This window comes from Gnatocerus cornutus, chromosome 1, assembly GCF_029298725.1.
Source record: "Gnatocerus cornutus isolate USDA-ARS CGAHR chromosome 1, icGnaCorn1.1, whole genome shotgun sequence".
Classification (NCBI taxonomy): domain Eukaryota; kingdom Metazoa; phylum Arthropoda; class Insecta; order Coleoptera; family Tenebrionidae; genus Gnatocerus; species Gnatocerus cornutus.
Genome location: NC_142233.1, coordinates 19,893,067 through 19,916,160, shown reverse-complemented (window position 1 = coordinate 19,916,160; position 23,094 = coordinate 19,893,067). Strand labels below are relative to the sequence as shown.

The 23,094-nt window shown below is 33.2% G+C and overlaps 1 protein-coding gene across 2 annotated transcripts; it reads left to right on the top strand.

Moving 5' to 3' along the window:
* LOC148180845 (NACHT and WD repeat domain-containing protein 2) lies at positions 1-22,755 on the top strand. 2 transcript variants are annotated; one of them, XM_088040613.1, is made up of 18 exons: positions 1-553; positions 12,431-12,651; positions 12,698-12,898; positions 13,243-13,410; positions 13,463-13,613; positions 13,671-14,034; positions 14,084-14,379; positions 14,431-14,665; positions 14,717-15,320; positions 15,368-15,555; positions 15,640-15,713; positions 15,923-16,447; positions 16,496-16,743; positions 16,793-16,865; positions 16,915-17,051; positions 21,474-21,674; positions 21,722-21,856; positions 21,908-22,755. In XM_088040613.1, the coding sequence occupies exons 1-18, from the start codon at positions 486-488 to the stop codon at positions 22,123-22,125; spliced, it is 4,107 nt and encodes a 1,368-aa protein (XP_087896739.1). In that variant the 5' UTR covers positions 1-485; the 3' UTR covers positions 22,126-22,755. The 2 variants fall into 2 exon arrangements, with proteins under 2 accessions (XP_087896739.1, XP_087896730.1); XM_088040604.1 differs by having other exon boundaries at positions 12,422-12,651; positions 21,908-22,754.
* The last annotated feature ends 339 nt before the right edge of the window (positions 22,756-23,094 follow it).

The following is a 23,094-nucleotide window of genomic DNA, read 5'->3' as shown; positions in this document are numbered from 1 at the left end:
CTCCAAGCATTGATTATTGCCCACTGTGTGTGTGTGACATACATCAAGGCAGACATGCAGTCGAGCGGTTACAGATACTACTATTTATTTATGTCCGTGTAGTGTGTAAATGTGTAGAAAATTGCCTCCGAATTGTTACGTCAACTGCAATATCACAATCGCTTCTTTAAGAAACCTCGAATTTTGGAAATTTCCGAGATTCCACTACGCAATTTTAAATTTAAGTACGGCCAAATTTCAATTTAGAAAAATTCAACAAGTTCAAACTTCAAGTAAAGATTAAGAAGTGGTAACCGGGTTGAATCAAGCGCTAAAGATGTCAAAAAAAGTGAATTTTTCCAAGTCTGTGACTTTTTTCGAGTGAACGCGGCAAATATGGCACCAAATATGTGGAAAATGGCTAAATTTTCTTTGGTTTTGATAAATGGTGGAGGCGTCGACCTGATTTACTATGAGAAGGGTGTGAATTGAAAAAGGAAGTCATCATGGGGAATTCTTGCAGCAGCGGACAGGCTCATAAGGATAAGGACAATATGTCCCAAAGGTCCGAAGAGTAAGTAGCTTTTTATTTTCTCATACTCGTTACACAGAGATGATTTCCGCTAGTAATTTATGTGAATTTACCACTGGACTTCTAGCCATTTTCATCAACTAAATTGTTAAAAATAAAACAATTATGAATGATTAAAATTCGTTTGCTAGCGGAGCTGCGACACAAATTGTTAATAATCTTTGCATTCGAAAACTGTTCGCGTTAAGATAATCTCAAGGTCACCTGTTTTCCCTTGTTCGTTCTTAAATCTCCGTACAAAACCCTATGGAATGGATAACCTTGATTAAATTTTAATCACCAATCAACGATTTTATCGAATTAATCTTTTTTATAGAAGTGTTGTTTTAGCTATATTCGAACTTTTCGACTTGTAGGTAAGTGGCAAGAAGCCAAGCTTATAGACAACCTGTAAATAATTAAGTAACATAAATAATAACTATAAACGCCAGGTTTCGTGACAATGACGTGATACTACCGTTTTGTGGAAAAATAGAATTTTATTTTTATTCTATTTTATTTCTAGTTCTCATTACGGTTAACACAAAACCAGCAAACAATTATTCTAACAATAGAACATATTATTTTGATTGGATATGTCAGAAAGCGCTTGTATGAAATAATAATTTTTTTTCCTAATAGTAGAAATTAGTTAGAGCAAAAAAGTTTGATTCATAATTTAAATTAATGGAGGGTGGAAAAGTTTTTCGACTTTATTAAAAAGATTGTTTTTAGTTAAATAGGATTACAGGGTGTCTAATTTTTTCTAGAAAACAAAAAGACTTTTACTAAAACTTTTTTCTCCTAATAATAGGCTAAACTTGTGATAAAAAATTATCATACTCGTTTTGTACATGCATTTTAAAAACAGCCTGTGTATTTACTACATTGCATGTACGTACCTTCATACATCTATTTTTTTAAGCATACCTAGGCTTCTAAACGATTTCAAGTTGTCAAGAACTATGATGATATACATTCAAACTACGTACATTATTTTTAAAATGTATCTTGATCCAATATTACATTCAAAATTTTGGAGAACAAGCTCACTTTATTGGTATGATTGTTCAATTTTTTTTGTTCCTGTGATATTTTATTTGACAAATCAGGTAATTAGAAAACCAACATACCTATTAGGTAGTAGTCAAAACTATTTGCAGGAAATTTATAAAGTATTACATTTTTGAAGATACCCTAGTTTCGTTGAAATTGGACAAAAAAAACAACAAAATTCTGTTTATTTCCAGAATTACTTTAACAAATATTCTACGCACGTTTTACATTTAAATAATTATAAAAATATATTAACTGTTTTAAACTTGCACAATAATTAAGAATTCAAATTTACAACAGTAGGTACACTCTAATTTTATCTCTAATTAAACGGGGACAGTTCATGAATAAATTAAGACTGCTATTTATCGTACAGGTATAATTAAACCGCAAAAGTTTACAAAAGCGGAAAATATGCCAAAAGATTTACCTATCTATCTAAATGCGAATACCTAAATTAAATTTACACAAAATATTTTGAAAGAACCATACAACCATATGCAAATATTTACACCGAATAAAAACTAGTTTTTTTTAATTTAGTGCTTTATAAAGACTTTTTCAATTGTTTCCGATTCTTTAAGAAAGCACTTAAAGCACTGTTTTGTGAGTTGGTACTCCAGATGTCTCCTGTTGTCAAACTTTGAGAGTCATCCAACAAAAAACCAATAAGTACATTGGATGCTCCAGATTTCTTTAAATTTCTGAAGTCTATTATAAAATTTGGTTTTCGATAGATGTTTTGTGTAGATTTTTTTAAATTGATGATTGTTTTGAAATTTGAAATTCTTCGTAGGCATTTTTTATCAAGGTAAATTACATTTAAATAAAATAATGTCGAATTTTAGCAAATATCTAACACTCAAAAATTGTGTTTCAAGTTGTTCTTGTTATTATTCCATATACAGGTGTCCCAGAACTCGCGCCTTAGAGAGCAAGGGAAAGTGCCGACAGCAATACAGATGGTAAATTTCAAATCAAAAATTGATTAAGTTTAATAGTTTTTGAGAAAGGACAAAAAGTTAACAATCAATCTCAAAAGCTTATTCTAGAGGGGGAGTAAAAGGCCATCCCAATTTCCTAGGCAACGAGAGTGTAATGTTCACTTGACCAATGGATGATAGTATGTGTCCATAGTTACCGATTTTCAAATTCTGTTCAGCTTCGCGATTGGCTGGTTTTTTCGCCTTAACTCGATTATTTTTTGAGTTAAAAAATGTTTGTTTCGAAATTTTGATTCAGAGTTGTTGCCTTCATAAGCCCTTTCTCTCTGGGGCGCGAGTTCTCGTACATCCTGTAGACATATGACTGCAGAATAGATTATTTCATAGATAGCTAGGTGTTGACTAATTTCTGCGATCAAAGTTTTGTGGCCTCTAGTAAACACTAAAAATTTAGCTCTTGACCTGTGAACTTTTATATCAAAAGAAGTCAATATTATACAACATCACGCAGGCAAACTCCTAAATAAAAATACAAACAAAAATCTGGGGATCCAAAAGTTAATTGTTTTTATTAAAAGCAGAAAATTAAAAACTAAAATTTTAAACAGAAAGTAATTATTCTAATAATTCGAATTTTTTAAACCAAAAATTAGTAAGACATATTATATACTTAGGTACTTAATATGGTAGTACATACTTTCACATAATTACGAAAAAAAATTTTTTTAGACAAAAACTATCTTGTACTTTACTAAAAAAACGATTTAAAATCGCATGGGTTATTTAGTTTTAGATTTAGATTACTTAAAAATATATTTATTTTAAGGTTTCAACAATAATTTTTTTTCAAAAATGTTTTTTGATATGTTGAAACTTTTGATAAACCCAGACAGTAAACGATGTCGACAGTATTTTAAGTTATAAAGTAATTATAGAGAACATATCGATAGATCAATTTGTATACTCCTCGATGCCTTAGGAATTTCCGTGTCTGACGTCAATCGTCAATACTAAATTTATTTAAAACTTTAAAGAACCTTTGACAATTCTAAGACCATAATGACAGTGCTATGTACGTATTACATATAAAAAATTCATCCACATACAAATCTACATCAATTTATTTGTGATGATAAAATATATAATAGTGAGAGGAAAAATACACGTTGTTGTAAGGACGACGGTCTACGGTAATTCGTTGCGATAAAATAACGACCGACTTATCAACTAAGATTTTTCTGTCGAACTTGCAATGACAGTATTATGGAACATTAATTGCCGCGATAAGAATTTTTATAAGCACAAATTTTCTTCGCAATTAAGAAAAAAAATTCAATAGCTAAGATAAGATATCAATAGGAACTGTGGGCACATATTCAACCTCTTCGTTAATAACCTGAATAAAAATAACTTTGTGTGGTTCGTTCATGGCAGTTATTAATTTCTTTTTATTAATAGTAACAACACATGAGGATTGCTTTATTACGTGAAATAATAAACTTTGCCATTCATAAAACTACAACAATTAATAGAGCTTACGTTCTAACTACGTCATTTAATCACAAGATAAAAATTAGTTGAAATGAATTTTTAAAGTTATGACTGGAATTAAGACGTGTATACTCGAGCCAAGTAGAAAGTTTATATCCAAGTTTATGTTTAGAAATTAAAATGTTGTCAATAATCCAAGGCGCATGTGTCAAAGTTGCTTGTGCCAAAAACAATAACAAGGCAAATCTTTACAGAAATTAAGTTTAAAGCTGAGTACTACAAACGGTTGGCAAGTAGCAGACCAATGAAGATTTTTAAATAAGAAATGACATGTAAAGTTACAGGACTTGTAAGAGGAATATAAATAGTTATTTAACGAACAAGTTGGTTAATGATCGTTTCAATAAATCGAGATTTTCAATCACTCAGTAATAAATGAGTTAGTTGCGAACCATCGACTTTTGAGAAAATTAAGAAAATAAAAAAAAACATATTTCTTGGCATTTAATAGAGAATAGGCAGTTAAAAAATTAAAATTTGCCATGGGCGAAATAACTCACGAGGACTTTTGCTTCCGAAACTGTCAGGTTCGATTCCCAGTCGAATCGCGTTTTTTTCATATTTCTACAGGTCTGACTGACGCAAACCTATTGCGCAGCGGCACAAATTATCTTACGTGGTCCCCACTAGTACAATAAAAATCGTTCATTAATAAGGGTCATTATTTGTGCATTTCATTTTGTATCCGTCGATAGTTCATTAATGAGGATCAAAAATCGTGCATTAATGAATGGTTAACGGAAAAAACACTAAATGGAATGCGTTCATTCGAAAGTTCAAAATGAAACTCCATATACTTAGTATTTGAAAAACCTGATATTTTTTGCCCAACATGCCACATGTCGTTTGTTTTTTCATACATGTTGTTGATGACGACTTTATCCTCTGTTTGACTTTCTTTTAGGCTTAGAAGTCGTTGGTTCATACTTACATAGTGCTTTAGCTTGTTCAATATTATAGAACATTCGATTTTAATGTTAAAAACTTGAAAACGTGGTAATTTACCCTTTTATTAGATTTCTAACAAACGGAAATTTCAATGGAACGAAAGGGTGGAAATCAATTTACCAAGACTACATTAATCTGGAAATGAAGAAATATTTTTTATATGAAGTCAGTAGAAAATTAAAGCATATTTTTGTCGATCTATTAGACTAACAGAGTGGTATGTAAGTCTTAGCCATCAAACCTTATATACCCCTTATAAACAGAATAATAATAATTATTCAAGATCCGCCAACACTTATGACCATCAAATCATTGGGTGGTACTTTAAAATTTTTCTTTTTTTTTCTCGTTATTATTCTGCTCTTTCTTCATTCAGTGCAGCTTTACCCGTTTCGAGAGCGTGTCACCTGCCTATCTACTGGTTTTCTGCTTCCCTCTTGTTTGTTTTTCAATAACATGGACAGATTAATCGCAACATGTTTCTCTTCCTGTGAAATTTCTCTTCTTTTTTATCTGACGTCAACTTCCAAAAACATGTTCTTAAAATTTTTGACCTCTTTTTTACTCTATTCTTATTTCTTACTTCCTGCTTTGCTAGATTGTTTCGGAATTAGATACTATCGCAACGTGAGTATTTTAGTCAGTTTTTTGACTAATTGACTTTGTAATGAACATCGACATTTTCTTCACAAACTGCCAATTATCTTCGTTTTTTTTATTACATGAAGATATTTTTTTCTCATCAGTCATCATTATTTCTCGTTTTATCTCTCCTTTTATTCTTTCATTCCAATCATTCCTTCGACGTTTTTCACATCGCGTCGGTTAGGTCATTCAAGTTCACAACTAAATCTATTCTTGCTTTTATAATTTTCAAACCGTTATTCGTTTTCTTTTGTCTAAAATATATATTTAATTTTTATAAACTATTAACTCATCTCATACCTTTTAACACAGCTAAATTTCATTCAATTTGACTATAAATAATTTCTTTGTTTTACAAACTATTTTTTTTGAAAAATCAAGAGATCTCTGAAATGGTACTATTTAGGAATAGCACGTTATACCTAAAGTGACCCTCAATTTGCAATGTAATAATACAGGGTGTTTTTGAAATACACTACTAAACAAAACACGGTAATTGGTGAAGACAAGTAGAATCAATTGACAAAAAATGCTTTATGTAAAAGTTTTTTTATTTTCGAGATAAAATTAATCGAATATTTGGTCAAAATTTTCAGTTCGCCACTGGATCTAAGATTCAAATCTTGATTGTTTAGCAACAATACAAGGTTTGTTATTTTAGATGGATATTTTCATCAGTGGTGTTCTAAGTAAGTAGTAAAAAGTGTTTTTTTATCGTTAAAAAAATTAAAAAGTTGACAATTCAATTCCTTAAGGCTGCCAAAGACCGTGTTTAATTTTTGGTAGTGTATTTCAAAAGCACTCAGCCCGCGGCGCACTTACAAGTTAAGCATTTTGTCACGACGCCTTACCCTAGTCTATCCTAGGTAGCTATTTGAAGTAGATACAGTCGAAAGAAATAGATATCTACCCGTCAATACTTATGAATTTCAACATTACAACATTTTTTGTCACTTGATGCTGCTTGTCTTCACCAATTGCCGTGTTTTGTTTGGTAGTGGTTTTTTAAAATGTATCTATAAATACAATGTGAAAACCTAAAACTTCCATTTTGAAAATCTACATTCAAACATTTTTTTATCTATAAAACTTGTTTTCATGACATTGAACCCACATTTTATCATGTTAACAATAATTAGTTTGCTTAAATCTCTTCAAAATTTTAGTCCAATCCAAAACATCTGTAAACTACACTGGTCAACAGGCATTTTGTGCCATAAGTGTGAACTACCACTTTCAGCCGATACGTACCAAAACGCAATTCTTCCTTTAAAGTTTACAAGCGGAGAACCCAGCAGTGAAAGACGGTCCTGTATTTACTACCGACCTTTGTTAATCTTTTTTCCGATATTTATGACGCTGTGGTAAACAGTAGGTAAACATTTTGTAAAGTTAATAGCAGTGCAATAATTTCGAGAAAGCAATTGCCAAACTATACAGGTGTCCGGAAAGTCGCGCACTATCGTGAAACTGTATCAGCGGACAATGCTATAGATCTCCGGAAAAATGTTAAAAAAATCCATGTCTTCAATTTTTCGAGATATGATGGATTGAAGAGGCAAAGTTTACGATTTCTGTGCAATAATTTTACGTTAACATGAATTTATATCTATAAGGACATTTTGCGCAAAAGCAAATCGGAAAAATCTTGTAAGAAATGCCTGAAAACTGTTAACAAGATTTTTGAATCAACAATCTCGATCAGTGTGGCATCGGTCACGTGAAACCATAGTTACATTACTCGTTCATGACCCGACCTGACTAACGCCAACAATACAACAGCAACGTTACTATGGCTTTGAATAATGGAAATTTAAATTATGGGGAGGTACAGTTCTGCAATGTTGCCATTTCCGTAATTTTCTTTTGCTCCTTCTTTTGCACCCAATTACCCCCTTTCAAGGTGGTGCGTCACTTTCCGGACATCCTGTATATCAAATGTTACTAATAAAGGTTAGCCAAATACAAAAATGACCATAAAAAGTTTCTATTGGTTACAGTTTCTTTGAAAAATAAAACTGAAATTCAAGTTAGCGAAGTTGTTTTTTCTATGTCTAGATACCATAGAAAACAAATATTTTCCATTAAACTGTCAATGTCACCAGTAAAAATGTTTATTACAAAACACAATTTCCAATTTCATTTCTATGAATTAAGAGTGTTACAAAACAAAAATTTGACTTAGGCGAAATGCAATAAAACCCGGAAATAAAAATGTTAATATTGACCTATTGAGATTGAGCAGATTTCTTGTCTATTCATTATAAGTGACAAAGTCGAAAAAAAGAACAATTGCCTATAATCAATTTTTTTGTTGACATCCATATCAATTTAACAGTAGCCAAACTGAATTTCCCTGCCTTGTACTGTCCTAGCTCTCAACTTTAGGTATCGATTTGTCAAATTTACATGACAGATTGATAACATTTTGACACTTAAACATTTTGTTACAAAATTTGTTTTATTTGACTCGGAGCATTAAAATACTCGGCACAATGTGCCTCGTGCTCTTTTTAAAAAATGCTCCATTTTCCTGACTTTTGAGTAAATAAGTTAACAACTAAAAGAACCAGACTGTACCGTACTTGCAAAAAAAACTTTAATCTGCTACGGCACTTAATATACTGAAGTCTATTCGTAGGCGAAGTGAGATTAAAATTAATGAGTTTATGATTATTTATTAATTCACTAGGTTTCATTGTACTTAAATACAATTCAAAACACAATTTAAATACACGCACCGTTTCATAAAATGTCGAAGTTCTATACAATAATTGACCAGAAGTTAGGATTCTAATTTTCCCAATTCAAAAAAAAAAGAATTTTTTCAACAAATAAGTCCTCAATTTATTTTTCTATCTTATGAAAGATTTAAGTTCCGCTGACAATAGATCCAACGTAAGCATTATCTAACAAACTTGATTTCATTCAACCTTCTCCCATTCAAACTAATCGATTCTTGCGTCGGAAAATTAAAATTACCAGACAAATACTTTTATTAGTGAAAGAATATCGCACTTCCCAACCATGCAAAATCTATTGTTATTTTGGAAAAACACATTTTTTAAATAAAACGAATTTAACGTCCAGTAAATCAGGATAAATTGACTTTTATTAGCCTATTAATAGCGAAAATGTGAGGTACTTGGAGTAAAGAAAACCAATAAACAGTTTCCTTAGCAGCTTATAAATTTATCAAGTGGTTTATTAATTCGGTTCACTTCCTCGCACCAATTATCGTAATTGTGTTGAATTATTAAGATTTTGGTCGATGTAACATCGAGAGCGAAACTGCAGGTTAGTATTTTAAAAGAAATAAAATATTTGGAAGGACAAATTCAACTGTTAATCGTATATTACAATTCCAAAAATACTGAGAAATTCAACGACGAGGCTATTTATATATTCCCCATTTAATCTATACACACTTGGAACGACGTAACTGCATATATCACAGATGAAGTAGCTCGATGCCTCAATTCATTATAAATAGGAAAATATGCCGGCCTCGGTAATAACCCTGGAACCAATTAATTTTATCTTTATAATGATTTGTTTAACAAAAAACAAAAAATTGTTCTAATTAAATTTGGCACCGCACCAGATTCACCTGTTCAATATGAAATATTAAAAAAATCAAAATATTTTTTTCTTTTTCAAGGATGCGAGTAAGCGTTGTAATTTTAAAAAAGGATAAATAAACAGATTTTTGAATGTAAATATTTACTAACATAAATAATGATTTTTTTAATAATATTCAAGAAACGATAAGGTAAATGAACTTATGATTTTAGTAAGCATAACAATTTTTTATTGTCAGTAAATATTCGTTTCATCGCCACTGCTACGGTCAAATAAAGTGAGTTTTATTCGGGTAGTAGTGGTAATGAAAGAAATCACAATATAATTTCACGTCACTTTATAGAGATTTCGGTAAAAATACAGAATAATTGTGTTAATAATTTTTGAAAGCACTTTTATTTAAACAAGATGTTAGATTTTTGAGTATCAACAAGATTGTAAAGATCTAAACATTCAAAAACAATGAATACAAAACAAGGAATTTAGAAAAGTCGAAAAGAATCACAATTCAGGGCAAATGATACGACAATTGTAAAGAAATTGAGGATCCAAACAAAAAAAAATATGTACAACACATCCAAAAAGCTCGAGATTTACAAAATCTTGAAAATAAATACTTAAATAAATAAATAAAGTTTAAACACTGCTAAATAAATGTAGAGAATACAAATTCTTAAAAAAATGCAAAAAAAATTATTCAGAGATGCTCAAGATCTTAAATATCTATAGAGAGCAAAAATGTATACAAGTTAGAAAACAATCAAAAAGAAAGCAAAACCTGAATTCCAAATCTAAAGCAATTAATAGCGATAGTAAATGTAAAGATATCAAAGACGACTTACATTATTAAAATCTGCTATATCTAGGAAAAAAAAAAGAATCTAAATCACCCACAGCATCCAGATTCCATAAAAATGAAAAATGAAAATAATCCAGAATATTCAGAAATTGTTTAGGAATAAAAGAATAATAAAATCTATGATCAATCTGTGACCATGAGTTATACAGGGTGTCCCGAAAGTGACGCACCACCGTGAAACTGTATCATCGGACAATGCCATAGATCACCGGAAAAATGTTAAAAAAAATCCATGTCTTCAATTTTTCGAGATACGATGGGTTAAAGAGGCAAAGTTTGATGCGAAAATTAACGATTTCTGTGCAATAATTTTACGTTCAAATAAATTTGTTACCCAAAGAACATTTTGCGCAAAGGCCTGGTGCAAAAAAAATCGGAAAAATCTTGTAAGAAATGCCTAAAAACTGTTAAGAAAATTTTTGAATTAACAATCTCATCAGTGTGGCATCGTTCACGTGAAACCATAGTTACAATACTCGTTCATGAGCCGACCTGACTAACGCCAACAATACAACAGCAACGTTACTATGGCTTTGACTACTGGAAATTTAAATTATAGGGGGGTACACTTCTGCAATGTTGCCATTTTCCTAATTTTCTTTTACTCCTCCTGCGAAAACAGAGAGTCTGGAATTTTTTTTAACATTTTTTTGGTACTCTGGAGGACCACCCAATTACCCCCTTTTAAGGTGGTGCGTCACTTTTGGGACACCCTGTATATACTCATTACATTACATCACTAATTTGTCATTATACAACTCATTTTGGTGCCATTCGATTTGTCAAAAAAAATTAGTGCACCTGTCAAACCTATCAAGTTGAAACAACATTTTGCTTTTTTTAGCTGTGAACCTTTTCCTAAATGTCCTTTAATTTTTATTTTACCGATTAGATAATATTATTTGGAAGTTTTAAATTTAAACATTTTGCATTGTTTAAGAAGAGAAATATTTTTCAATTTAAATTTAACAGCCCATCATTTTTAGAAATATTTAATTCCAACTGACCTGTCTATAGAACTGACTAAATAACAATAAAAAGTGGTTTATTATTTCAACCATTGCTCTTCAATTTTCAAATAGTTCCAAATAAATGATAAAATTCTACAAAAATATTATTTCATATTCCTATTTGTTATTAGAAAAATATTTAATAAGTCGATGGCATACATAAATTTAAACGACGTTCCAAAAGACTTAACCCCAGAAAATCTCATTTTCACGAGACCTTGCACATAATTCTGTTCTTTCCAATAGAAAATAGCGAAGTAAATCAATCTGGATGAAACACAAACTCGTTGCCAAGAACTAATTCAATTTCCGTTCACTTCCTCTATCAATTCTATAGCTTTCAAACCTAGTCACCTTCGTTATCATCTCCGTTATCCCCGATTCTATCTTCTGAATCCAGAAAAATGTCAACACAGGCAAAATGTAGATTTTATCCAATTCTAAAATTATCCAAGCAACGTCTTAAGAGGTTGGCTAATAGTTACGCAAACTAAAATCGTATTGTCGAGATGCACGAGACCGAATAATTCCTGATTTTAAGCTAGTATGGTCAATACTTTCATGTACTCATGCATGTTAATCTGTTAATCACGCACGTGATTTTGCGTTGAAAACAGCCCTTGCAAGTTCGCTCCTGGTAAACATCTCCGCTGTTATCCTGTTCAAGGACAAACATCTATTTATTTCATTCCTAGTGGCCTGGATCCAGGGAAAATAGGTCACAGGATTATCGGGCTCCTATGGTTCCCACTTTTGACGTCACGGCAATGACGTCAACAAATCTTTCCTTCTCTACCGGTATATTTACCAAAAACAAATAATTGCAGCCTACATATTTATACGTGACAAATATTATTAAAACACGCAATTCCTTGAATAAAGTTGTAATGTAATAGTAACGTAGAAAATGTTCTGGTTGGAGAGGTGGGGTTGAATTTCAATTGACAATGAGAGTAATATCAAACAATACACTTCAATATCCATCTGTTTGGTTAAGTGGATTGATTTTGAAGCTGTTGGGTCTATGACGCAAACGTTAGTTATAAAGATAAATATTATCTCGGTAAACAAATGAGGTTAATTAATAAATTGGTATTAAGCCGATTTGCCACCGGACGGAACGTCCATGCATAGTAGCTGCATCGAGTTTGAAGCTTGTGGTCTATTTATGAATCGACGTGTTTAACTTGGCGCTTTAACAGAGAAAAAGCAGATTCCATTAATTGAATTAGTCCCTTACCCTCCCATTAAAAGAAAAATAATTGTAATTACTCAGGTCTGGCAGTTATCAAGTCCGGTCGAGCCTACCATCCGAAAAGCAGCAGACTCTTCTAAATCACATAACACCCCACTCTGGAGTCATTCTGGAGCCCAGCACCGCAGGACAACCCCCTTTGCAAGCCCCCACAGCCCCAACACCTGCAGCGCCATCAACGCTTACAGTGTCCGATAGAAAACCAAATATTTCCAAAGTTCTAAAAGGAGTCGCGGCTTCCAGCATTTCCGGTAAGTTTCAAGAGTTTTGAGGGCACATGCCATCTTTCATTTTTAGCTGATTCCATGTCTTTGAGCTCACCACCAGGCACGCAGAGTCCTAAAGATTTCGATAAATTCTCCGATGGACATGTTCCGAAAGAAGTATCAAGTCTCTCAGAACATCTTCAGAATCTCATAATGGGACGGGTATCGCAAGCTAAAACTGCCTCGAGGACAAGAAAAATCGTCATCTATGTCTGCGCTGCTGATTCGCAAGGTACAAAAGAATAAATTTTAGTTTTAGATCACAATTTCGTATTTTAATCAGAGAAGTAATCGTAAATCATCTGCACTCAATTGAGATAAATTGATTATGTGATATTTGCGTAAAACGCTAATGTACACAGCGTGTAATCGTGAAACAAATCTAAATCTGCCGTTGTTGACATGTTATGAATGTTCTAAGTATCGATGATATCAGCACATGCATATTAATAATGAAATGCATTGAAAAGATTAGTTTTTTTATTTATTAAAATAATGGGATCAGTTTTATGTCACCAATTTAGATTATTGGGATAAACTCAAATAATAATAAATAATAAATAATCTCAATTTCAGATTGTTACGTGGAAAAAGGTGCGCTCCATAACAACGTCTATCCAGAACTGCGAGCCCATTGTAGGAGTAAAGGATACGAACTGCACATTGTCGATTTACATTGGAAAACCCTTTTGGAAAAGCAACAAGATCATGAATTTCCAGAACTCTGCATTGGCGAACTCACTAGTAAGGAAAACGAATTTGTTGACGGCAACCGATTTCGGAATTTATATTACAGGACAAATGGAAGTTGCTTATATAATCCCTGTGCTATTCCTGAATAACTCTCTTGGAACTCCACTTTTGCCCATCACAATCGAAAGCGCCGACTTTAAAATGGCCATGGAGAGCGCTGAAAATCAGTCCGCTCAAACTCTCCTCTCCAAATGGTAAGAAAAATTAAAAATTGTCGTCGATTTCCAGAAGAGACAAGAATTTATTTATAGGTACCAATTAGACAGCGATGCTCAACCTCCCTGCTACCGATTGCAACCCATATCTTACCATATACCAGGCTTTAAGGAGACATCAGCAGAAGAGCGTGAAAGAGCTTTCGAAGAATGGAGAACAGAAATCGATAAGATGCTGGCAGTGCTCATAACTGTCTTCTCTCAAGAGCTCAGAGACACTTACTTAACGACAGTAGTGGAACAAGAAGTGCACAATACAGTCTTCATGAGTCAAGAGCTGGCGAAACGATGCATTTGGATTAATCGCGTTTATACTCCGACAGCTAAAACTCCGGACAATTTAAGTCCGGGGGATGCTGAACTTTACAGGAGACTTAACACGCTACAAAAAGATCTAAGAGTAAGTTATCCTCAAAGTGCAAAAACGAACCCGACGAATCCCGTTTCAGAACCAATTAGCTGAAAAGCACATAGTAAGGATTCCTGTGAAATACGTTGAAGGTGGATTAAATCTAGAAATATCGGAACACGCGCAATACATCGCTCAAGTCACGGCTCATCTCGAAAAGCATCTTTTGGAGATGGTGGACTCTATCATAGACGAACACCAGGGTAAAACCATGTTGAAACCGAGCTATGGAATTGAAGCTCCTTTGTTCGAGGAACTCAACCAACAGACGAGCTTTTGCCAAAAGGCCGCACAATGTAGTATTAATAGAGAGAAAACGATTAACGAAATTAAAACGTAAAATTCATCTCCCAGAAATCCCCTTTTGGTCTAATTCTTTTATTGCAGGTATATAAACGGAGATAGCCCTACTCCTTTAGTATTATACGGTCCCGGTGGCTGCGGTAAAACCACTTTATTGGCGAGAGTAGCCCAGTGTTGCCAACAGTGGCTACCGGAAGCCTTTCTAATTTTTAGATTCATCGGAATTAGCGCCCAGTCGAGCACAGTTGAGCAACTGCTGAGTTCAATAACGAATCAATGTTCTATTTTAACGTATGGACATAAATGTTACTGTATTCATGTAAGCCTTCGAACTATCTTCAGGATCATGTCTATATTACGACTTTTGCAGAATATAGCAACTTATGAGAAAATCCTTCCAACTCTGTTAGCAGCTAGTTGTCTTCAGCGACCCTTGATAATAATCTTAGATGGTATAGATCAAGTCCGTGGTTATAGTTCCAATTCAATAGAGTGGCTTCCTGCTAAATTACCAGAAAACATCAAACTTGTACTCTCTGTATCAGAGGGTAGCGATTTCTACGTGCAGATCGCTAAAAAGATCAACCAAAACACCTTCATCAAAATGCCGCTTTTAGGCGAAGCAGAAGCTAAAGGAATCCTCATGTCCAGCGTCATGCAATACAATCATAGTGTTAATTCTAAAATACAAGACTGCGTTCTCAAATCGGTTCAAGAGTGCACTCTTCCTCTTTACTCCAAAGTTCTAGCGTGGCAAACTTCCTGGTGGGCGGACAAAGAACATGATATTGTTCCCAAAGGAAACGTTAATGATCAACTGAGCTTGATGTTGGAAGAACTCGAAAAAATTTTGGGAATCACTCAAGTTCAACACGCTCTTGCAATAATTACAAGCACCAAACACGGTATTACGGATTCGGAAATGATTGATTTGTTGGCGTTTGATGATAGCTTTCATAGTACGAATACTTATGGTAAGGCGACTTTAGTAGATTGTTGAATAGTGTTAACTTGTTTCTAGTCCAATGGGCTCCATCTTGTCTGACTTGGTCCAGACTTAACAAACATTTGGCCCCGTTTCTACAATGGACTCTAACAGGGGGAGTTCTTGGTGTTCAGTGGAGGGATAACATGCTGAGACAAGCTGTTAGGGCAAGATACAAAGAACATGCCAACTGGGCCAATCAAATGATCTATGATTATTACACAGTAAGTCACCAAAAGCAATTTAGAGCTTTTGAATTCTTTCTTTTACATTCCTTCGAAACCTCACAGATTTCTCTCCATTTTCAGGGCAAATGGTGGACTGATAAGCCTGCCAACGTCTTAGCACGATTGGTATCTCAAGAGACGCTATTGGGCAAATGGTACGGTAGTCTTTGCATGTATGCTTTCCTAACACAATTTTCACCAAACACCACACAATTAATTGTACTCCTTTATTTGAGTTGCATGTACATAGTTCCGAATAAAGCTTTTGGGTTCACTTTTGATTTTTGTTTTTTATTTTAAACATTTTCCTAGAAACTTTTTTCATTGGTTAGTCAAGGCTCACTGTTGCCGTTTTGCTTTTTAGTTATAACAGGCGGAAGCTGGACGAATTGCCTTTCCACTATTACCAACTGAAGGGAGAAATCGAGAATTCTCCTTACATAACGGACATCACGTGGATTTACGACAAGGTCTGCGGCTCCAATTGTTATCAAATTCTAGAAGATATTAACATGCATTCAAGTGTGAAGAATGAATTGACGCTAATGTTGAGACATTTTATCGAAACCCACGCGAGCGTCCTCAATTACGATGGAAGACAGTTTTATTCGCACTTGTACAAATATTTAGAAGATAAAATTAGACGTAAAGAAATTAGTTTAGAATCAAACGATTCCACCCTAGCCCATGTGTACAGATTAACGAAAAGCCCACCTGTCTTATCACTCATTCCCTTAAATAGTATTAAAGAAGAAAAAGAGAGTGATGTATCCGGACCAGCTTTCAAAGAGAACAACTTTGATTTGGTTATAAGACTACCGGACACCGACCAGTTTGTCGTCAGCGTTTCCACAAACAAAGAAGAGATCTGTGTTTGGGATGTTAAAGAGTAAGTCAACAGTCAGAAAGAACTGACAATTTCCACTGATTTTTTCAGGTGTAAACGCGTTAGAGTTCTGAAAGGAATACCGCATCCGACCAACCTGATACCAATAGACCAATTCCGATGCATTGTACTCTGCAGAAGAGAGCTGAGAATATACGACCTCAACTCTGGTACTTTCGTAACCAAATTAAAAGGAGTCATGAACCAAAAAATGCCTTATTTCGGGCTTCATGACCAAAGCCACTTGGTAGCGCTTAGTCGAAACCGGATGTATGTCAATCTTATGAACCTGGAAACGGGTAAGCACCACTTTAATTTTTGTCATAACTGTAAACATTGAGTTTGCAGGTGACTGTGTTACCACATTCAAAGCTGGGGAGGACCGCTTTCTCAATTCCCTGCTGGTTTCGGGGGATGGGAGGTAAGATGAAAAATCGTACCTTCAAATTTCTATGTTCAAAATTTTACAGAGTCCTTGTATGTGGTGATGAAACACAGAAACCGTTTCCTCTCCTTGTTTGGAATCTACAGTCCAGAAAATTGCTGTATGATCTTAGAATACCTCATCACGATTTTATAACTTCTTTGTCGGCCATCACTTATGAAGGTATTTATAACTTTTGTGAAATCAAGTCCATTGCTAACTAAAGCCAATGTTTGAATATATGAGAACAAAACCGAACTTAAAGATGGGTCTGAACTTCGACAATTTTTGAGCCAAACAAACTTATTATTACTATTATTATTGGAGTTACATTGTAGCATTGGCGCATAGCCACGCGCTCAAAAACGCCCTTTAAATGATTGAAATGTTATGATAAATTAATTGACTATTATAAAAATACCAAAATTAATGACTTTTGTAAATGCTTGTAATTTTTAATAAGAAGAAACGTATTAAAAACCTTTTGAAAAACATGTTTTTAACTAGATTTTAAACGTTGCAAGATTTCTTTGTTTTGCTTGCGTAGCAAATATGGTTATAAATGCAGGAAAACACCTAAGACATTCTTATAGGCTATAAAATTCTCTACAAAAAAGTCCGCGATGGTCCTAATCTAATGTGTCTTGTTTGGGAACAAAAGAAGTCAAAATTATGGTAATGTCACAGAGCCACGTTTGGATTCGCGTTCGCTCGTTTGCCCAATACAATTGGCATTTCAGTAAAAAATTGTATTTTTTATCAAGAATAACCCCAAACAAGAAGGTATTTTGTTACTTTTGAACATAAATCAAATAAATAAGTTAAAAGAAAATGTGAACTAATTTCAGTTTTAAAAGATTTTTGGTCATCATTTTTCAATATTTCTATACATACTTAACTTGAATATTATTTTGAAAATTATACGATAACTTTAGGCTATTTGTATTTTCCATTTGCCATTACATTTAAATGCCATTGTAACTAAATATTTAATCATTTGAAAATAGTTATTTACAGTCGCGTGTGGTAACTTACATTTTACAGCGCGAAACCAGTTTGAAGCACGACGGCGTAGCCGGAGTGCTTTAATGATTGAGCGCTGTAAAATGGTTAACGCACAAGAGTTGTATTAAACTTTTTGGCCGAAAAACTTTTAATTTATTTAAATAATTGGGTTTTTCAAAATTCATGAGAACTGTCACATCTGACATTTGTAAATTTCATCATCTGTCAATTCTGTCAATTTTATAGTTGGTGCACAAAAAGTACACAAGATGGCGCTGTATAAAAAACGTTTTAATTTGACTTTAAAAATAGAAATATTGTCTTAATTGAGATAATAATTTAGGTAGATTCCACTTTGGTGATCAATTTTCATTATGATAAAGTGATTTTAATTTATAAACGCATCTGAAGAGCAAACGATTTGAGCAATTTTTACCGCACGGCGTGTGTAAACGTCCAGGGCGCTTGTAAATATAATGTTTCCGAAGATGTCAATTGAATGTTAATTTGACGTTTACAATTCATGAGGCCAAAAAAAATAATAGTAGTGTGTAGTTATGTTTGTACTTACTACACAGTTAAACCATACTCATGGACAATAATACTAAATATTATTGTAATGTAATAAAATTCATTATCAAAGAAGTAGTATTTTATGTATTTAAGTGCGGAAAATAAAGTTTTAGGGGACTTTAGTGTATGCTTTAATTCAATATTAGGTAAAACTATTCACGTACGTGAAGCTAAGCTTTTTAATAAGTGATTAGGTAGGTACTAATTTTTGAGGTTTAAATAAAGTGACATTTCAAACGATTATAGTATAATTTTAGAGACAAGTACAAATAGAAATACGAATTTGTTTACCTAAATTCAAAATTAGATTTAGACAACGCAATACAAATGCACTTAAGCGATCAAAATCAAAACACTTTTTTTTTTTAATTACACTGCGCGACAAATTCAAATTAATTTTGGGTACTTTTTTTGAAAGTTGGTGCTTTGTGATCTAAACAAGGTGCCAAACAATATCTCTACCTCAAAAAGTTCGTATCACGTACCATTTTTTTGTCACGTCACTTTGATAAATAGTTAAAAAAACATACAAAAGCGCTTGTTTTTTTAGGTTTATTTAAGATTTTAACGTAATTATGGTCATAAAGATTCAAAATATGTCAGAAAAGAAACAAGAATTAAAAAAAAGATGAAAATCTATGCAAATCATAATTGGTTTGGACCGCCTACTTTGATGCGAATTTTTACACACACAAAAATTCGTGCTTTTTACACTAATTTTGAAAGAATTGTACTTGAGCTGTATAATGACTTTTATTTTGAAAACAAAAAGGTTTAATACTTGCAATATACTCATAACCGACTTGATTTAAAGACTGAATTTAAAAATTAGTATTCTCGAAAAGATATCTACAACTTCTAAACGCGACGATAGAGGCTTGCGGTAAATGTCATTTGTCTTAGAAAAATGTGGGCCACTTATTGCATTTGAGGATACCAAAACCTTGTCACCCAGTGTTATCATTTTTGGTAATGCAGTTCGTTTTGTTTTTCTCCCTAAAAACTTCAACATGAAGTTCTAATATTGTAGAGAAGTAACTAATTACACTGTGCTCGAATCTTTTTTTCCTCAACAGGTTGGGCATCCCTTGGGTAAATCTTAATTAAGTATGTTAAATACAACAGTGCTTACCGTGTTTGAATGTTAGCTCGCGTTTTCGAAATTTTGCAATTTTAAAATTTTCCGTTTTAAAATTTTTGCTTTTTAATTTTGACTTTTTGGACTCTTTTAGAGTTTTCCTAAACCTTCGAGAACCTTGCATAGACGATGCGTGAACGTTCTAGAAGTTTTCAGCCAACCTCCTACTCCGTGGTCAGGTCAGGTGGTCAAAATTATAGAATTAATGACCATAAGTGGAAAATGTGTGTCGACTTAAAAGTAGTGGCGTTTTTAAAAGGTATACAAACGGGTTATACCAAAAATATGTGCTATATGTGCTGGCCTTTAAGGAAGGAATTTAGATTGAGTCAAAACAATATAATAAAAGTGCCTATCGAAGAAATTTGATTACCACAGCTTTACATCAAACTAGGAATTGTAAAAAAAAAATATTAAAAATGCTTAAAAAGCATTAAACCCAGAAGGAAATGCATTTAATGAATTGCAAATGACAAAAAAAAACAAAAACTAAGAGAAATCTGTTTTCTGCAAAAACTTTTAGTAAAGCCGATTTACCTCCTTGAATCTAGTTGTGTGCTAACAATTTTGTTAGTTTATGTGTGTGGCATTGATTTTCTATTATTTAAGTTCAATAAATAGTCAATAAATTTTAAAAATTGCGTTTTGATTGGGTCTAGTGTTAAAAATTGTCAAACTTAAATTATTCGCAAATGCGAGGTAACTTTTAAATAAAATTCATATTATTGGATTCAGCGTATGCGGCTGTGTTTGACCCACCAAGTGCCCAGCTTGTTGCATTTTGCAGCTAGCACAGTGTTATTAATACAGACATCAGTTTCAAAAATTCGAAATTTGCGCCAAAATGTTTACTGTTCGACAGGTGTTTGTCCGATATGTGTCTACACAAAAACACTTGCAACTGTTATCTAAAATCTCATTGTATTATTACCACATGTAACATGTGTCAGTGTCACAGCTTTAAGGACGTTTGTTAAGTCCGACATTCAGATTTTCAAAGCATACTGCCCATCAGTCGACATTTTCGTGTTCGTCCTTGGGCCCACGGACTGATCGTCGCGACGCCGCGCCACAAATAAAATTATAAAAAAATTCAAACGCAACATTTTTAAAATCTACATCTACCACCATTTTTGTTAAAAGTCCATCTTTATAATTATGTATAAATATACAATATTTGCCGTTTTTCTAGTGTAGTTCAAGTGTTAACGCCGAAATTTATTTTCGCTCTAAAAACAAAATCGCCTTCAAAATTGAGGAAACCTAAAGATGAGACCATTTTGTACGACTAAATGCTAATAGTAAACGGTATCACTTGAACATTATTTTAAGGTCCGGAATTAGTAGATCTCTAGTTTCACTTAACTTTTTATTCTGTCAAAAACGACAAATCTTCTTGGAAATCAAGAAAATTAAAATAGAGGATCATTTTGTATGAGTAAAACAAAGTAATGTGTGGATTCGCAAATTTTTTTTAAGGTTTGGAAATGCATAGTAGATCTCGAGTTACAGTTTAAAATTTTATTCCGTCAAAAACGACAAATCGACTTGGAAATCGAGAAAATTAAAAAAGGGGACCATTTTGTATGAGGAAAACGAAGTAATGTGTGGTTTCGCGAATGTTTTTAAAGGTATGGAAATAGTAAATCTCGAGTTATAAATTTTGGGTATTGCGGATGCCGTGTACAAATCCCAAGATAATGTTGAAAATGTAAATTTCTTTTAATATCTATGTAAGACTACATAAACAGTTATTATATAGCCTTTGGAAGTGAAAAAAGTATAACCCAAATCTACCTGGAAGTTCAGACCTAGCTTCGTAGTACAGGCTGCTTTTGATTTTTTAGTTTCTAAACTCATATTTAACACACACCTTTTGTACTTTTCAGGCAGTTACGTATGCTGTGTTTGCCACGAAATAGACGAACCCAATCCGAATTTCATTGTTGTGTATGATTTGCAAAGTGGTACATTATTTAAAAAATGGAAACCATCATGTAATACGGTTTCCTTAGAAATTAGCTCACAAGGCGGCTGTGTCATATCCGGTCTCGAGGACGCTAGAATACTCGTATGGGACCTGATTACAGGTACTATTTCGTTTTTCATTTTGCTCAATTATTACAAGTTCTTGCAGGTAATTGTCGATGGTCTTTGTACGGCCACACCGCTCCAGTTTCCTTGCTGAAACTGGATCCCACTGGAGGTGTATGTTTATCCACAGACTCAGAATGCAGAGATAGATCAATTCGGCTCTGGGACCTCAATAAAGGTAGTCTACATTCTAGAAATAGGTCTAATTATTGTTTTGATCGATTTCCAGGCAACTTGGTGTCGGTTTACACACCTCAAACTAGCATTGGGGCTTGCGAATTAACGTCAAACGGTCACCATGTCGTCGTGGCCCTCGATGGTCAAGAAGAAGTGACAATTCTACAGTTAACCGGGCCCAACGTGGACATCAGCGAAGAAATAGAAGTGTATGGTGTGGCAGAAAATAACGAGAAAATATTTGAACTTAAGGAGGGTGATGCGTGCTGACCGAAATAGTTTAACTCTTTTCAATTATCGCAGGAATTGTTTAAATGTAATTAAGATTTTTCCGAGTCGTGCTTATTTGTCATAGTTTTGGAAAAATCTTCCACTTTTTCGATGGACTGTGCTGGTAGCAGATCCAGACTATTTCTCTTCTACATTTTTTATGATTTTTTGGTTTAATGGATTGTTCCTGTCCTTGTACATGTACCTTTCTATTTTAGCAAACTTTGCTTAATTTACTTAATCGAGTGATATTTTGGTGTGAAATGGGAATAGAATTAAAATTTCAATGGCAACTTTTATGTTAAATGGCTATGATGTTAGAAAAAATAAGAATAAGTCGCACCACTGCCAAAATCTTCAACAAACGTATTGACTTCACACGGTTGCCAAATATGTTGTAATTGTCAATAATATTTATCTAATCTATTTTCGGACTCCGGTTTTTGTGAAATTCACGGTCGCAATGGTGACGCTTTACTTTCAAGAAAACGTTGACAAAAAAGCCGGCTAACCAATGTTATAGAGTAATTTAAGCAAAGTCATATTGTTATAAAGATATATTCCCATCTGGTATGCGGAACAATATAATTAAAATATTATATTTGTATGTTGTGATTCTTGTGTAAAAATAAATGTAACAAATAATGAAAAACACTTTCAGTCAACACATTACCTGATAAAATCAAATAAAAATAAAATATTGTATGTAAATGGATTAACAGAAATTACTTTTTATGCAAATAAAAATTCAACTCGTTTGTGCGGACTTCAAAAAATAAATACAAACGAGCTTACACGGATAAAGGATAGAAAACAAATATTTTACATTAAACGGTTAATGACACCAGTAAAAATGTTGGAGTTATTACAAAATCTCAATTTTCAGTTCCAATTCTATGAATTAAGAGTGTCACAAAACAAAATTTTGGGCGAAATGCAATAAAATCCGGAAATAAAAATGTTAAGATT

Excerpts from the sequence above, each read along its gene's own strand:
- LOC148180845 (XM_088040604.1), top strand. The coding sequence starts at position 486 with ATGGGGAATTCTTGCAGCAGCGGACAGGCTCATAAGGATAAGGACAAT. Across the intron at positions 14,666-14,716 it reads ATAAATGTTACTGTATTCAT|AATATAGCAACTTATGAGAA; the intron begins GTAAGCCTTCGA and ends CGACTTTTGCAG. Across the intron at positions 16,448-16,495 it reads TGTGTTTGGGATGTTAAAGA|GTGTAAACGCGTTAGAGTTC; the intron begins GTAAGTCAACAG and ends TGATTTTTTCAG.